The sequence below is a fragment of the Pecten maximus genome, chromosome 11, assembly GCF_902652985.1.
Source record: "Pecten maximus chromosome 11, xPecMax1.1, whole genome shotgun sequence".
In the NCBI taxonomy this organism is placed as follows: Eukaryota; Metazoa; Mollusca; class Bivalvia; order Pectinida; family Pectinidae; genus Pecten; species Pecten maximus.
The window spans coordinates 18386515-18404777 of record NC_047025.1 but is presented as its reverse complement, the minus strand read 5'-3'; the positions used below and the strand labels follow the sequence as shown (position 1 = coordinate 18404777).

The window sequence follows — 18263 nt, the reverse complement described above, 5'->3', positions numbered from 1 at the left end:
AGAACAAAGTGACATCAATAATCGTGAATTACATAATTATACAGAACATAGTGACATCAATTATCGTGGATTACATAATTATACAGAACAGTGACATCAATAATCGTGGATTATATAATTATACAGAACAGTGACATCAATAATCGTGGGTTACATAATTATACAGAACATATATATGCGTGAAGAATAGAACTACGTGTATTATACAGAATATGATTTGAGGAAAGGTATTTTCGTAACCGTAAATGTCATTGTAAAGTATGCAACCAACTATCAAAATTTGATTTAGTTTGCTAAGATTCGAAAATTTTGAATTTTCCATGATGTTGAAGAAATAATCTGCCACCCACCGTGGGAAAAAAACTTACCATAATTTTATTCATTATTAAGCATATGCTGACCTAAAATATCACAAGTATATGATAGTGCAATAGTAAAAGTCAAAACTATTTTGGACATTCATTTAAAGACTTTTCGAATAAATTGAGTTACGAAATAGTCCGAAATGGTTTCATTTACAGACTTTTGGAATAAACTTATTCATGGAAGAGTCCGAAGTCGTTTCGCGTTTTGACACTCCTTTCCCTTTTTTTCACCAGTTCAAACATCGAAAAAACACTGACGCACCATTTACCAACAATGACAACTCACCCCAAACTAGTTTTTCTCTCTTACTTTATTGAAGGGAAAAGTTAATGAAAGTTATATAATTTGTTGAAATTATGAGTGTTTTGCACTTCCCAGTCCAGATATCTTAGTTTAAACAATATTTATTTATAATCAAGACAAGTGAAGAGCTTATATTAATCCATTTCCCTCTAAGGTTCGGCATATTGGTGATTAGTATGGTGGTACAAATACTGTTTCATAATAATAAACAGAAAATAATTATTTTGACAAAAAGGTAAATTATGGTGAAAAGTGATGAACAGTGGCGGAATACAAATAAATCTATGTTATAGCAATCTAATTGGAGAATAGAATACTTGGATATATAATTATGTAAATTATTTATGTTAATTAATGATGTCGATGGGGATGTGGATAAATTACGATGAAGCTAAGTAGTTCATAAATATTTAGTCGAACCTTTTGGAATGTAATATAAAATTATGTACAGCTTCAATTATTATTTCATTTTCTTCATTTGACAAGTCTGGGTTTCCTGATAATAGAATATCAGTATTCAGATCAAAATTTAAACTAAATACAAACTGATTACGCTGATTAATAAATTTTTCACACATGAATAAAAAGTGAAAATTATCTTCAATATATCCACATGAACAGAAAGGGCTATCCGTTAGATTTCTGTTAAATAAATGTTCTTTCAAGTTACTGCAATTTAAACGAAGTCTAGTATGTAGTATTTGTAAGTTACGTGTGCCAAAATTTCTATAACATGGTGGGGTTTTAATGTCTTTATTTAGGTATTTTTTTAGGATAATCAGAGAGGGGTTGTTTCTGATGTCTGCCGGTATAGAATTCCAAAGTTCGATTGTTGAAGGTAAAAAGGATGTTTTATAATAATTTGATTTAGAATGAACAGTTAATTATTGATTGCCTTGTCTGGTTCTGTAATCATGCAAATCTGAATGTTGAGAAGGAACAAGTGGGCAGAGATATTCTGGTGTTATTTTGTGAAACATTTTGTGAAACTGAATAATTTTATGTTTTTTCCTTCTATCCGATAATTTTTCCCAGCATAGATCGTTGTATAATAATTGTATATTTACAAGTTTAGTGGCCCCCGTTACTATTCTACCGGCCTCTATTTGAACATGTTCTAGTCTCTCAATTAAATATAGTGGTAAAGAATCCCAGACGACATCCGCATATTCTAAGATTGGTCGTATAAAAGATGTATATAGAGTTTGTAAAGAGTGTCTGTCGAGAGAGAATTTTAATTTCCTGAGTATTCCTAGACGCTTGGAAGTTTTACCTAGAATATAATTAATGTGCTCAGTCCAGCTAAAATCAGCAGAAAGATATACACCAAGATGTTTATGAGAGGTTACGTTTAATACAACTGTATTGTTCATTAATACTGGAGGATGGTTTGGCCTGTTTAATTTTTTACTGACTAACAAAGACTCTCTTTTAGTAGGATTAAAGGTAACCAGCCAATTGTTAGCCCAATTATCTATTTTCGCTAAATCGTTGTTTATCAACTGATTTGTTATTATGGGATTATCTATCATCATGTAAAGAGTGGTGTCGTCCGCAAAGAGTTTAATTGTGCTGTTAATGTCGTTAACAATGTCATTAATGTAAACAAGAAATAATAGTAGTCCCAGAATGGATCCCTGGGGAACTCCTGCTGTAATTGTTTTGTAAGATGATGATTTCCCGTTTATAACAACCCTTTGATGTCTGTTTGATAGATTATTTTTGAACCAATCGATTAGCTTACCAGAAATTCCCGCCCGTTGCAATTTGTAAAGTAGCCCTTTGTGCCAAGCTCTATCGAAAGCTTTACTTATATCACAAAATATAACCTGAATTTCTTTACCATTATCAAGAGCCTTACCGATATCATTAGTGATAGAAATTAATTGATTTACAGCAGAATCTCCAGGGATAAAACCGGACTGTGACTTCGTGAAAAAATTAGTTCTGTGCAGAAAGTTATATACATATTTAAAAACACATCGTTCCATCAACTTGCCCAGAATACTGATAAGTGATATCGGCCTATAGTTGGCAGTATTACTTTTGTCACCTTTTGTAAAAATAGGGGTTACATTAGCATTTTTCCATTTGTCAGGATAGTAAGACTATTGGAGAGATTTATTAAACAGCAAACATAATGGTTCAGCAAGCTGGTTTACACCTTCAGTTAGAAACTTAGCACTTATCAAATCTGGACCAGAAGACTTAGAGGAATCTAAAACACTAATTGCATCTTTGACATCTTCGATAGTTAGTATAATATTGCGTAGAGTTTCGTTAGGATGGGTCGTTTTGTGGAGGGGGAAACAAGTTATCGTCGTCTAGATGTGTTTGTTCAATGAAGTAGTTATTAAGTAGGTTTGCTTTATCAACGTCATTAGTGTAGTAGGTGCTATTTTCGATTAAGACAGGAATACAAGATTCTTTGTTAGAAAAGTTAGTAAAGTTCTTCGCAATTTTCCACCAATCCCTAGTGTTAACTGATTTTTCTTTGAGTTTGTTAGTAAGTTTGTTATAATAGTCTATTTTAGCTTGTCTTATAGAATTTACACATGCATTACGGGTTTGCCTAAATGTAGCCCAGTGGTTTGGATTATTTGTTATTTTTGCCCCTCTGTGTGCTCTTTTTCTAGATCTAATCATCTTACGTATTCCATTGTACATCCATGGTGGGTCATTATTTCGTATCCTGATATTTTTATGGGGGATTGTGTTAGTAGCTATTTCTAGAATTTTGTTAGTTAAGTAAGTGCAACTATCATTTACATTGTTATTTTCAAAACGGTCTTGCCAATCAATAGATTCTAATATTTCCCTATAATCTGAGAAGTCACATTGTTTAAAGAGCCATATATTTCTCATCGTGTTAACAGGTACTACATTGTTTTTTAATTCATGTACATATATATTGGATTATCTATTCTGATCAGTTGCCTTCTAGTCACTTCATGTCTCTATCATCACTGACGAGTCCTAGAAGGACGAAACAGCTGTATGGTGTCCCTATCATCACTGACGAGTCCTAGAAGGACGAAACAGCTGTATGGTGTCCCTAGCATCACTGACGAGTCCTAGAATGACGAAACAGCTGTATGGTGTCCCTCGCATCACTGACGAGTCCTAGAAGGACGAAACAGCTGTATGGTGTCCCTCGCATCACTGACGAGTCGTAGAAGGACAAAACAGCTGCGTAATACAGTTTAATTAATTTTAGCTCTCATGTATATAACGCTCCTGGCTTCTTTTTTGATGTGCTAATATAGTCTACGCTTCTGTTACAGTCCTAGTTAATTATTCAACTGTTAATCGCAGAAATTAACCTTTTAATATAATTACCTGTTTTGATGGACAGTCATTGGTTGGTTTATGTGGTTACGTAGATTCTGAATGTTGCTAATTGTTTAAAAAAAAACACCCGTTCCTGGTTGTTATATTAACAACCAGAAACGGGTGTTTTTTTTAAAAGCGCTTTATAATCGATTCCAATGTTGTATCGGTTCATAAATAGACAAGAAATGATGTTACAAATCAAAATTGGACAATTCCATTATAACTTTAGTTCCTGACCCCAAGTACCTGTAGATTGATATTGCCCCTTCATGACTCTGGCCATTGACAGGATTTTAAACATCATAAAGAGATATCTCTATTTAAATACAAATATCTATTTTCAATTAAGATATCTATATATATTAAGTAATTATGGAAACAATGTATCTGTCTTAAAAAAAAATATATATATATACCTCTATTTTTAATTCAGAGTCGTCTCTAATTTAGATACAATATCTGCATTAAGTGTTTAAAAACTCAATTCAACAAATTACAAAGTTGCAAAAACGTAGACTTTCACTTAGATTAATATGTTTATCAAAACTTGTCCTAACACCGACTTCAGCTCTTTACATGGAAAGTAAAATATTGCCATTTGAAGAACGAATTCATTACCACCAGGCTTAATGGTCTACAAAGCATTATATAATACCCCTCCCATCCCACCCCCTACATAACAAGAGTTGTCAGACGACAACACTGTTCGAAGACTGGGTAAACATTAGGATTTTTTTAGAAAGGTAGGTCAAAGATCACGTTCAAAGTCAGAAGGTTTACTGTCTATCCACTAATGATATACAAAATGTAGTTAGACATTGAAAAACTACATCAATGAAATAAACGTAAATAATAACATATAGACCAAATAAGTTACTTATATAGCATGGCCAATCATTTAGAAAATCACTCTTTTTTAATCTAGATCAGCTAGCTTATAACGGTGTTGATTCAGCGAATAAATTAACATAATCTAACTAGCGGTGTACGCTGCTTTACGTTACAGGTCTTTCGGACCTTTTCCGCCTGACTGATCTAAGCGTCCGAACGCTTATTTTCCAAGCGTATAGCCGACTCAGTTAGAAAAAAGAGAAAATGGAGAATGGCAACAATGTGGAGTTCAGAACAAATTGTTGCAGATTATGGCGATCTGCAGGTAATTATTTTAAAAGGGCACAGCAAAGACAGAATTAATACACTCTTTCTGATATGTATGAATCTACAGATATATCTTACGGAAATGCAAAGTCGCAATTTTACTGAAAATTGGTCGCTACTGTACAGTACTGACAGTAATAAACAAAATAGAAAGTAAATATTTGACTGCCCCAAAAGTTAAACTCTTAGATTTGTCCTGATAAAGACTAGAAACAATGTAAACCTATAACATCTGCATATAGGCTACTACACAAACTGGCCCATACTTCGAGCCCCGTTTGCTCAAAAATTATAGAATATAAGATACCCAACAGTCTAGGCCCAAATGGCTGTAAAATCTTGTCCCGTTAGGGGAAGCTTTTTATTATAAACAAAAACTTTAACGTATATTTTAGAATTAAAACATAAATTTAAACAAAGTTGAGAGAGAACTATGCGACGAGGAGGATCTTAGGGGGGTCATGTCAAGTCATTACGCCTACCAACCCTCGAGCTGTAAGCAAATAACATTGGGACAGTGAGAACAATTGTCGTACTTCAAATGATGTAAAAGACGATCCATTGTGCCACCAGGATAGCCAATCAAAGGAAAGTCTGACTTAAGACCAAAGTTAAGGCTCACAAGTTGGGTCGTCTTATGCATACATTACTAATCCATTCAATGGGTAAAAATATTACCCCATATCAGCACGTTGGGACTGCATGTTGAAACAAAATTTTGTGTCATTTTGCTTACCTTGACCTCATTTGTAAACAAGCCCACATGGTCATAACACTGGTGGTACGTATATCAATGCCACATGTGGAATGTAACACAGGGTCGACACTCTTGTATTGTCAATTATTGTTGAAATATATATATCAGTAAATTGGCAGAGGAACCAGTGTGTGGCAGAGCCAAATCCAAAAATTGGTCCTCTCTTTGTACAACTGAATCTATCATGACTATTGCAAACATCCTTATCTTGCAAGAGTAGAATTTAATAAATCTGCATGCAATTAGCTGCAGTTTTTATGTTGATAATAAAATTGAGAAGTGGTAGTTATCGAGCCTGGATATTTTATGGAAATTGTCATGCAAACACACACACTTTTGACTAGTAATTGTCTTTGATTTCATGGCAAAACATGTAAATATGTACATTAGTATATGTGGTTCATGAGTCATGATTTTGTGTCTTGTCTTATTGAGAGTTAGAAACTGTAGCTAGTTACTTGTAAGTTATCGCAAGTATTTGAGGGTATATGTATCAAAACATTTCTATATCAGTGTTAATGTACGACTGTTTTGTATTTCCAAGGCAAGGTCTATGGCTGTCGACTGTTTGGGACTAGTGACAGTAATAGCAGGGTAAGTGTTATAATACTCCATTACTATACCATAGAGATGACATCTTTTGTAGTACTTAGTAGAGCTGTCACCATATACACAAGCCTAGCATATCAAAATAGACGAGAAATATGTTATATGGTGTGTGTTGATGATAAATGAACTGATATTGTATATAAAAGTAAAAACTCTAATGAAAGTGTTGTTTTGTATCATCCTCCTATAAAATGGCATAATTTTATCAAATTAATTATGAGTCAGTAAATATGGAATCTTGCCTACTTATAGCAATGACTTCTCAATCTATATTCTTGTGCAGAACAAACCTTAATCTTATTAAATCAACTTGGTTTTTTCTAGTCGAAAGGCACTGACCTTTGTTGACTTGACGAATCCCACAGAACCACTGGCCAGGCATCCAAGACAAAGCAAGTGGGAGAAATGGGACATCAATTGTGTCCAATGGAATCCTCACCCATCACATGCCCACAACTTTGTTACAGCAGTAAGTAGAACCCCAGCCCCTCAAGTACTGTGGAGCCCGGCCCCTCATACAAGTACTGTGGAGCCCAGCCCCTCATACAAGTACTGTATGTAGAGTCCGGCCCCTAGACTACGGGTCTAGACTATTTTAGATTATAAATATAAACATTTTCCTCATCAGTATATGCAATTTTGTTGGCGTAGGATTACGTAGTTCTGTCTCAATCCTGCCTTGAAAACGAAAGTAAAAAAATTCAGTTTTATCGTCGTGGAAATTTACATGCGTCCACAGAGATATTATCTACATGTCTTAGACTCATATGTTCATCTTGAGTTCATATGCAGGAACATTTCATATAAGCTTAAAACCAACCATGTTTACGTAGTCAAATGTTTACAATTCTATAAATAGCTTTGAAGCTAAACATTCCACAGAATAACTTCAGATGTCACGTGACTAATCACATGATCATCACTTATCGGCCAAAATGGCGGTTATGTCTAATGTAACTAAACCAGCAATCGTTCAAAGTTTCATATTTATTTGTATGTCGCTAGAATACGTAAGAAATATCAACAGGAATTAAAGGCAAGTTGTAACAAACTACATTGCCATTTTTTCATGAGGATTTTATTAAATAAGATTATTATTTGTTTATTTGAAAATAATCTAACGATTATGATCCGTGACTGATGTACTGGCGTCTTGTTGGTCAAAACTGTAGGCCTATATATGTCTCGTCCGACAGCGTGACCGACAGCACGACCACAGTTTTCTATCGGAGATAAAATATTTGCATTTTCGATGTTACTAGGGGTCATAAAATAGATGTTTGCTAGGCCTAATTAACATCTTATAATATAAAGAAAAAATCTTGGGCTGTGTACATCTAGGATTTTATCTGCATGTTGTACATGTAACTGTTGATTGACCAATTTGTCCTTCAGTTGATTTTTTTCAAAGTTTACAAGCAGCTTTACTGATTCAGAAGTATATCAATAATCTTCCACAAACATGAAAGGAAAATGTCTGGGAAAGAACTATACTCCGCTCTTGGAAAGTTTTCAATAGATAAATATGTTATACATGTTTTCTTGAATATATATAGAATAGGAATAACCAGATTAATACATTTCATCTGATACAAATGTATCTGTCTGACTATAAAATCTAATTTTAAATTTTTTTAATTTATGACCTCAAACCCTGACGTTTCTCAGGGCCTTTGGCCCTTTGATTTTTGTTTCCAAATAATAAATGTATCACCTTTTTGCTGAACGTTAATCTATCATACAAGTCTACCTTTAGTTTGCAGTCAAATACATGCATGACTGAATCTCCTGTAAAAGGCCCACTTTTGCTTGTTGTAGTGTAATGAGCGGTTGGACCTGTTTGCATGGAAGGATGGTGTCTGTACCAATCAATGTATGATGAAGGGTCATACCAGAACTGTCAGGTAAGTTTTGTAAGATCTGTATGATGAACTTAGGGCTCTTCCTGATCTGGCTGGTAAGCTTGGGGTCCCTTCAGAGGGCTCTTCCTAATAAGACTGGTAAGCTTGGGGTCCCTTCAGAGGGCTCTTCCTAATAAGACTGGTAAGTTTGGATCCTTCCAAATCTGTCTTGTAAACTTGAGGGCTCCTGATCTGTTTAGTAAGCTTGGGGCCCCCCAGATCTGTCAGGTTAGTTTGGATCCCTCCACATTGGTCTGGTAAGCTTCATTCACATGTCAGTGTAAAGTAGCGTGTAGTGTATATCCTTAAATGTCAAGGAACACTTAAAATGTCCCCATATATCGTTTAGTGTCATGGAACTCTTAAAATGTTGTAGTAAATATTGTGATTTTTATTAAGTTTAAAAATTCCAATGGTTATTGTTTGTAATAACTGTCCTCAGATGGATTTTATACGGAAAAGGTAACCTTCTACATTAGACTTTTTAGCTCACCTGGTCCGAAGGACCAAGATGACCTTATGCCATACCGTTGCGTCCGTCGTCTGTCCGTCTGTCAACAATTGACTTCTTCTTCATAACCACTGATCAGAATTTGACCAAATTTTGTTAGAAGCATCCCTATGGGGTGTGGACTCAAAATTGTACAAAAGGTGGGGCTGACCCCCCAGGGGTCTGAGGGGCAGGGCCAAAAGGGGTCAATTTGGCTCTATTAATATAAACGACTTCTTCTCTGAAACCAAGCAAAGGACATCGCTCCTATTTGCCTGGTAGCATCACTATGGGGTGAGGGTTCAAAATTGTACAAATGGTGGGGCTGACACCCTGGGGGCTTGAGGGGCGGGGCCAAAATGGGTAAATATACCTATATTGATATTAACGACTTCTTCTCTGAAACCAAGCAAAGGATATCGCTCCTATTTGCCTGGTAGCATCACTATAGGGTGGGGATTCAAAATTGTACAAATGGTGGGGCTGACACCCTGGGGGCCTGAGGGGCGGGGCCAAAATGGGTAAATATACCTATATTGATATTAACGACTTCTTCTCTGAAACCAAGCAATTGATATCGCTCATATTTGCCTGGTAGCATCACTATAGGGTGGGGATTCAAAATTGTACAAATGATGGGGCTGACCCCCTGGGGGCCTGATGGGCGGGGCCAAAATGGGTAAATATACCTATATTGATATTAACGACTTCTTCTCTGAAACCAAGCAATTGATATCGCTCATAATCATATTTGCCTGGTAGCATCACTATAGGGGTTCAAAATTGTACAAATAGTGGGGCCGACCTCCCTTGGGGCTGAGAGGCGGGGCCAAAAGGGGTCATTTTGGCAGATTTGACAAACAACTTTTTCTCTGAAACTAAGCAATGGATATCTCTCTGGTAGCATTCCCTTGGGTTAAGGATTCAAAATTGAACAAATGATGGGGCCCACCCCCTTGGGGCTGAGGGGCGGGGCCAAAAGGGGTCAATTTAGTTAAATTGATATAAACAACTTCTCTGAACCTAATCAATGGATATCACTCACATATGTATGGTAGCATGGTCATGGGTTTGGGATTCAAAATTGTACAAATTTTAGGGTTGACCCCACCAAGGGGCTGAGGGGTGGGGCCAAAAGGGGTCAATTTGGCTAAATTGATATGAACAACTTCTTCTCTGAAACAGCTCATATTTGACTGGTAGCATTCTTTTGGTTAAGGATTCAAAATTTTATAGAGGAAGGAACTGACCTCCCGGGTGCAGAGGGCGGGGTCAAAAGGGGTCAATTGGTTTCAGTGTTTTTGTTTGGCCTGTTTTACTGCCGAATATCGGCTGTTTCCCCTAGGCCAAAAATGTTGTATTTTCCCAAAATTTCAATGAAGTTTCCCAATTATCAAAGTTGAAAAAATTGTTTTTAAATGTTTCTTTTACCTTTCCTGACATTTTTTTAAATGATAACATCGCGAGTTCCGAAGCCATAAAGTATTTTCCAATCCTAACTAATATGAACGTTATCACTTCAAACATGCAACATCATCCCGTAGACCTAGAGGCGTGCGATCTTTGTTGTTTTAGATCTTGATCATTAAAACGATTTGTAATAGATGTCAGTGATTTCAAGCGCTCAAATAATGCAGACATCGTAAAACTGAATACTGACTGAAAAAATCCATGAAGGTCTTGTTAGAATTAGTGATACATTATTAAGGATACTGATAGTAATTATCCAAATCATATATTGATATAATATATAAGTATTCTACTCAAAAATATGTGTACATACAGCCGCCCTGTGCGGGGCTTGCTACATTATCAACTGTAGACTGACTAGGAGGGATTTCTTATACCCTGTCAGAGTGCAGTGCATGCAGGGTATGAATACTCATTCTTACCGGGATTTGCCACCTGAATAGGGAGCTTTCGTTGACTGATTAAGAGGAACTTGTTGATCTTTTCATAGGATTAAAACAACGAATTCAGAACTTTACTAGCAAGAATTGATATCTCACCATGCTGGCATAATATGGGCACATGATGATTTTAAACCACTCATAATGTGTTCTTTTTGTAGCAAGTGATGTTTAGTTTAATAATGCTGAAAACATGATGAACTATATATTAATAAATTTATTTGACAAAATTAGTACTTTTTTTTTTTGGCAATTTGGTATTTTCCCAAATTTCTCAAAATGTTGATGAATTTTCCCAACTCAAAAGCCACGGGAGGCTGAAAAATAATGGGAACAAAAACACTGGGTTTAAACAACTTCTTTTCTGAAACTAAACAATGGATATCACTCACATTTGTGTGGTATCATCCCTAAGGGGTTGCGCCAAAAGTCAATTTCATTTCATGAATTAATGCATTGGCATACCTCACGTACCCATATAAAATGCCTATGATATATTGACATAGCAATACCTGCAGTGACAAATATACTTAATCATCATTCTTGTTTCATATACCATGAAATCCAGGTGAGCGATACAGGCCCTCTGGGCCTCTTGTTTACAATGCCATCTTGATTGATTTGGTCTTGCTTTGTTTCAGTGACATAGACTGGTCCCCATTTGATGTCAATGTAATTGCCTCCTGCTCCGTGGATACCTTCACACACCTTTGGGATGTACGGTAAGTGGAAATATAATTCTGAAATCATATACATGTAACTTACTGTTATGTAATATACCGTGGAACGTTAAGGGAATGTTTCATTGACAATGCAACATGTCATTTTGATATTAATTCTTATTATAATGCTTGGTTTTAACATATATCTAATTATACCCCTGTTATACATAGTGGGTAGTATGTTTTCGTTGTACTTGCTATACACAGTGGGTACTATGTTTTTGTTGTACTTGCTATACATAGTGGGTAGTATGTTTTTTTTTGTGTCTGTCGACCACATCTCTTGTCATCACTCTAGCGACGGTCATAACTATTTACATGGCATTATGTGTGTTAGCATTAGACGTACCTTGGATATCTTTGACTAAATCTGGGATCAGTTTATGACCATAGTCACAGTTGCTAAAACATTTGCCATAATACTCTTTTTCAGCACTCCATCCATTGTATTTACTAGCATTCCAGCCATCGTATTTACTAGCACTTCAGCCATCGTCTTTTAGCATTCCAGCCATTGTATTTACTAGCACTTCAGCCATTTTATTTACTAGAATTCCAGCCACTGTATTTACTAGCATTCCAAACATTGTATTTACTAGCATTCCAGACATTGTATTTACTAGCACTTAAGCCATTGTATTTTAGTATTCCAAACATTGTATTTACTAGCATTCCATCCACTATATTTTAGTATTCCAACCATTGTATTTACTTGCTCTCCAGCCAATTAACTAACAGACTGTGATGAAACTTCTCCTTTCTCTTTACATTTGACAAACATTAGATAAGCTCTGATTTATACTTGATTGGTCACTTACCAAAAAGATAAATTTTTGCTGTTTTGTTAATCACTCTAGATCTAGTGTGTTTATAAATTACAGATTGTAATGGTATTGTTAGCTCTGCTAAATTTCTCTAGTTATGATCTAGAATGAATTGTACTGAAGTTGGAAAAAAATATTTTCATTTATTTATATATTTATGATTTCAGGGAACCGAGAAAGCCGCAGTCATCTTTTCAGACAGTGGGTATGTATGAATGTCTAATGCATCCTCTGTTAGTGAGCATAATCTGATCAATTCAGTCTATTCAACACAATACAATTATGACAGGAAATTTAAATCTTAAACCTTTGGATCAACAACACATAGTGCATGCATATGTGATATATTATGTTATTATTAGATAAATAACATAGTAACACAAGTGACAAATATTTAAACTTTTTAAGAATGTGGATATTGCATAGTGGTTGAATCTAAGAGTATTTCTAGTTAGGCAATTAGGTGCTGCAGATCAAGAGTTTGAGGCCAAGTCAATTAGGTGCTGCAGATCAAGAGTTTGAGGCCAAGTCATGACACGAGTCATAGATACTGGATGATTGGCTTCGGTTCATTGTAATCTTCAAGAAGGAGGACAAATGTACGGCTGGAATTTATAAACCAGTCAGTCTAACTGCTGTGCCGTGTTAAGTTTTGGAAATGCTTATAAGGGAACTCATAACAAGCTTAATGAAGGACAACAATATTATTTTTTGGTCTGAAAAATATACTGCAAAATATTGGGAACAGTTAAGCTTCCAACACTGTCCTATGGGTGAGTTAGGGGAGACTATACAAGATGCTAAATGGATTATACAACAAGGAATGCTGTAATACTGTCAAACTATGGGAGGAAGTATCACAGAGACACAGCAAATTAGGAAACTAAGAAAATATATCCCAAGTGAGCAACATTGGCATCAAGGGGGAAAACAAACTTTCTCAATAAGAATATCAAAATTCTGAAACAGTCTACCTGAAACTGTCATATCTGCATCAAGTATAAACGTTTTGGATAATCATTGGATAAAGCGAGACATCTTCTGTAACTGAACAGCTGAAAGAACCATAAAAACCAATGTAGTGTACCGGACTGATATTTAATATCAATGTATTCATACAAAATTGTGTCTTGGTATAGATGTTCTGAATGAAATATCTGCTTTTGGAGTCAAGTATAAAGGACTATAAAAGTCCTGCACCAGAAATAACCTTATATTATGTTATCTTATAAAATTATATATTTTCTTCCTTCATCATTTGTGATAATCTCCGTCTATGTACAGTTGTCATGTAATACTTGGTATCTACACACACATCACTAATGACCTGTTTGAACTCTTATGGTGACCTCTCTCTACAGCTGGAGCCTCCCAAGTTATGTGGAACAAAATCCAAACCAACCAGTTCGCCACAACTCATGAGGGTGATGTTCGTCTCTGGGACCCTCGGGTATGATTATAATCTCTCTGCTAAATTTCTTGTCTACTAGTTATGGAAATTGATGTTTAATTAGGTCTTTAATCTATTTCAAATGTCATCTTAATTGAATCAGTTAATAAAGATACACAAATGGGAAATTCTGTATTTTTTTTTTTTATTTAGTGACTAAGTCGATAAACAATTAAAAGCTTGTTAGATTGTATTTATTAGCCCACCATCATCAGAAGGTGGGCTATTTAAATCACCTTGCGTCCTTCATCTGTCCGTCTGCAAATAATCTTTGTTGTCACCATTTATGCACCCGCCATATATTCCTTTGAAATATGGTCCTTTCCATCCTGATCCATGTCTATGTGATAGTGTACATGTGTATTTATTGGTGTTTGTCTATGTGATAGTGTACATGTGTATTTATTGGTGTTTGTCTATGTGATAGTGTACATGTGTGTTTTATTGTATAGTAAGTTCCTGCAATAAACCAGTCCTCATTTATGATGTTATCAAAGTGTCACAGCGATGAGAATGCAACTGTAAAATACATTACAATGAAAACCAGCCATACTACTCCCCCTCCCTCACCTTTCATACATGCATTCCAAAACACCACATCAATCTAGGTTCCTTAGCACTTACAATCATATACTTGTAGGAATCAAAGGCACCAAATCTGTAGTAGGAAAGTTTCTGTAAATAGTATTTGGGGATTGAACCAGCAATCTCCCGTTTTGTCTGCCACACTTAACTAATTTTGGACCCCGTACCAGGTGCTTGTTCTGTCTATTAACCCTGATCTTTTTCTGTCTTTCAGAAAGGGAACTCACCACTGACATATATAGCAGCTCACTTATCTAAGATCCACGGCCTGGACTGGAGTCCCCATAATGAAAACTGTCTAGCCACTGCCAGTCAGGATGGTTCAGTCAAGGTATAGCATGCATTCTTACCTCACCCTGAAGTAAGTGCCCGTCCAGCAGTTTGGTTGTCTTGTTTGCCAGTACTTTCATTTCCAGAGATTATCTTGTAATCCAGAAGGCCAAACTTCCTGAAACATAACATGATTAGGGGAAAAAATATTTTGAAATTTGCTGGCCCTCGGGAAAGTATATTTTGAAATGGACTTACCTGAAGTGAAAATGCACTTAAGATTTATCCATAAAATAAAAAATAATTGTGTGTTTGTATTAATTTTCTTCATTACATGTATTTCATTAAGTCATTTATTTCAGAATTACCTGATATCCTCTGATATAATCAGGGAAAAAATATAATGCATTATTTATTTTGTTCATGTTTATTCATATTAGATGGACCTCTGAAAATTCTTTTTTGGATTAGGCCTAGGGTGTTGTTGCTCTTGGCAAAATATTGCACTCATCAAATTCTTCTGGTTGCGCACATGCTTGAAAGCATGCACACTTCTGTCAGGAATTGTTTCAGACATGAGATTAACCCAGATGCCTTGTAATCATGCAAATTTTGGTTGATGTTTTGACGTATAAAGCTACTTTTGGAATGTCCTATGGTTGTAATCCTGGTCAATCTACTATGGTAAAGGCTGCTTTTATCAAATTTTGGTGGTCATCATTCAATGTTAAAGAGTCAAAGGTCACACTTGACCACTTGTCAAATAAAACAAGTTTTGTTTACAGCATACCTCATAAACCCGTCAAACAATTATGTCCACCATGTTTTCATGATATCAGAATAACATGTCTGTTGTAATATCAGTAGGCTTCAGTAATCTAGTTTGTGGCATATTAACTGTAATATACCAATAAATGAAATTGGGATGGCTATTAGGGACAGTGTAACATGATACTGCCGGTAAAACTCCACTTGTAACTGTATTATCAGTCCACAAGTTTCAGAAAACAGTAGGATTATCTCCAAAATAATCATGAGCACTCACATAAGATAAAGGGCTTCATGTCTGTGGTGTGTGTACATTAATCATGTTAAATTATTCATGGCACCAAAGTTTATTGAAAACTGAGAATGCGTATGTTTGTGGAGAGTGTTGTATATGTATCACAAGGCTTTGAGTCTCTATATATCTTCTAAGAGTCTGTTATGTCAAAAGCCGATAGGTGTGTTTGTATAGATAGGCATTTTTCACGTGAAATCTTATGTAAAATAATATCTACAGAAATAATTATATTGAATCAAGTAAAACATCAAGTTTCTAAACCACAGAAAATCAACATCATTGGAAACATTGGTTTCTTTATTTATATATATAAATGTAGTCTAGTATTTATCACAATAAGTTGATGTGGTGTAGACCGCAATGATATAAATCCCTGTTATGTACACATTTTATCTCGTATTGTTTTCATTACAGTTCTGGGATATTACTAATTTCCGCCAGGCTAAAGGTTCCATGTCTGCTGGTTGTCCAGTGTGGAGGGCTCGATACACGGTACATTTAATAAAGCAGTTAAATGCATGCAACAAAACTCTATTCATTGCATTTTAATTGTTGGGGAAGAAAATGATAGATAAAAAATAATGGGAATATTAAACTAGTTAAATGTCCTAATAGAAACTTTTGGAATACTTATGAAGCGTTAGTAAAAGGCAGAATCATCCAGGATAACAAATTACTGTGAATATAAGGTGCATTGTGATGTGTAAAATCCTATGAAAACTTGTAATGCGTGTTATTTTTCAGCCATTTGGACATGGGTTAGTCACTGTGGCTGTGCCACAGATAAGGAGGGGAGACAACTCTCTATATCTTTGGACCATCGAAGACAATGTCCAACTTGTACATCAGTTTATGGGCCATCAAGATGCCATTTTGGAGTTCCAGTGGCGGAAGCAGACAGAAGATGATCGTGACTTTCAGCTAGTCACATGGGCTCGAGACCAGACCCTTCGAGTGTGGAAGGTGGACCTACAGCACCAGAAGGTTAGCAACATAGTAGCTCCTATGTATTGCCCTTTCTGACCTGCCTTTGTGTTATATTAACATAGCATCAGGATCCTAAAGTCCAGGATGACCATTGCTCAAGGTCACCCTTCCTCACTATGTAAGAACATCCTTTTCCATAATTCAAGAAGGCGACCATGGTTTCTGATCGGCTAGGGCCTGTCCGACTATTTCCTTCTTCTGGTTGGCTAAATTCAATTATCCTGAGGTTGGGTTGGGTTAGGTTGGTTTGGGTTGTTGGGTTGGGGGCGGGGGGATGCACTTGTCAGATAATAAATATTGTTAAAGCCAAGAAGCCATATTATCCCTATACTGTGATTGATCTCTGGCTTCTGGTTTGTGCTAATGGTAGACATATATATACACTTCATCACAGATTCCTTGATTTAGTGTTAGTTTTACAGCCATTATGTTGATACATTATGATTTGTGTCCTCTAGTTGTGCGGACATGATGTTGGAGACCTGCCTGAATGTGAGGAATTAGGTAGCATGCCCCTGGTCAGTAGTACCAACAGCTATGAGGGAGAAGAAGATGGAGGGGAGACAAACCGCCAACCATCGGGAAGTCCTGACAGTATCACAGCACAGCAGCCACGCACTCTGAAACAAGAATTCTCATTGGTCAATGTTGAGATACCCAATATTGTTGTGGAAGAGGTCAGTGTTGTAAAAACATATAGGTAGCAGTAGAATAGGATATTCATAACCAATTTGTTAGAAACACTCAAAATAAACTCCTACTTGTGTTATGTTTCAAACAAAGTGGGGAGTAGGGGGGGGGGGGGGGGGGCAGTAGAAGTGCGTGTACTTGTTAGCAGAAACATTTACAAAGGGTACATACAATTAATCAATTTGTTTGTTATACATTTATGTGTTATTCAATTTCTTCGTTTTTAAAAATCGCACACAAGAAACTGCGTAATACATCTAGATGATAACAAGATACTGATGTCAGTTAAGTTTCATCGCAGGCTATAGATTCACCTGTGTATTGTCAATGGCTCCCTGTTGACCAGTACAGACCACGTCGATAACATGAGAATAAAGGTACTCGGCCAGCCTGTCATGTTTTGTTGAATAGCATTCTCTCTATCTACAGGTGTCACAGTTAGCAATATGTAGCTTTACAGGTATCTTGATAGGCCTATATATAGGGTAGATACTGTCCTTTCTGATCTAGTGCCTTCATAAATACAGCAAGTTATATCACAACAAAATATGTCTGTGGATATATCAACTCCCAAATAATATAGTACTGTATTTTCTGCATATATAAAACAGAATTATTTATTATAATTATTCCAAAATTACATCCTGATCAGACAATTCAATATAACACGGTGTTTTACCACTAATTACAGTAAGCGGCCAAAAAATAACTTGACATTAATTATCAGATTAAACATGGCTAATGTGCAATTAACAATGCCATGATAAATAACAACACTCAAAGCAAGCTATAAAACTCACAATAGAAAGATAATTGTCCATCAGTAGAACTATGATATATGTACA

The 18263-nt window shown here is 35.8% G+C and overlaps 1 protein-coding gene across 11 annotated transcripts in view; it reads left to right on the top strand.

Moving 5' to 3' along the window:
- Window positions 1–5091: 5091 nt before the first annotated feature.
- LOC117338656 (GATOR complex protein WDR59-like) overlaps window positions 5092–18263 on the top strand; it is a 47399-nt gene continuing 34227 nt past the window's right edge. For all 11 annotated transcript variants that reach the window (XR_004535008.1, XM_033900024.1, XM_033900019.1 and 8 more), the window contains exons 1-11: window positions 5092–5158; window positions 6462–6511; window positions 6851–6995; window positions 8345–8430; window positions 11469–11549; window positions 12541–12578; window positions 13735–13823; window positions 14623–14739; window positions 16156–16233; window positions 16486–16725; window positions 17187–17405. Coding sequence is in view for 10 of the 11 variants with exons in the window: in XM_033900024.1 (XP_033755915.1) it covers window positions 5105–5158; window positions 6462–6511; window positions 6851–6995; window positions 8345–8430; window positions 11469–11549; window positions 12541–12578; window positions 13735–13823; window positions 14623–14739; window positions 16156–16233; window positions 16486–16725; window positions 17187–17405 (1197 nt within the window). In the remaining variant the exon portion in view is untranslated. The remainder of the gene's footprint in view (window positions 5159–6461; window positions 6512–6850; window positions 6996–8344; window positions 8431–11468; window positions 11550–12540; window positions 12579–13734; window positions 13824–14622; window positions 14740–16155; window positions 16234–16485; window positions 16726–17186; window positions 17406–18263) is intronic.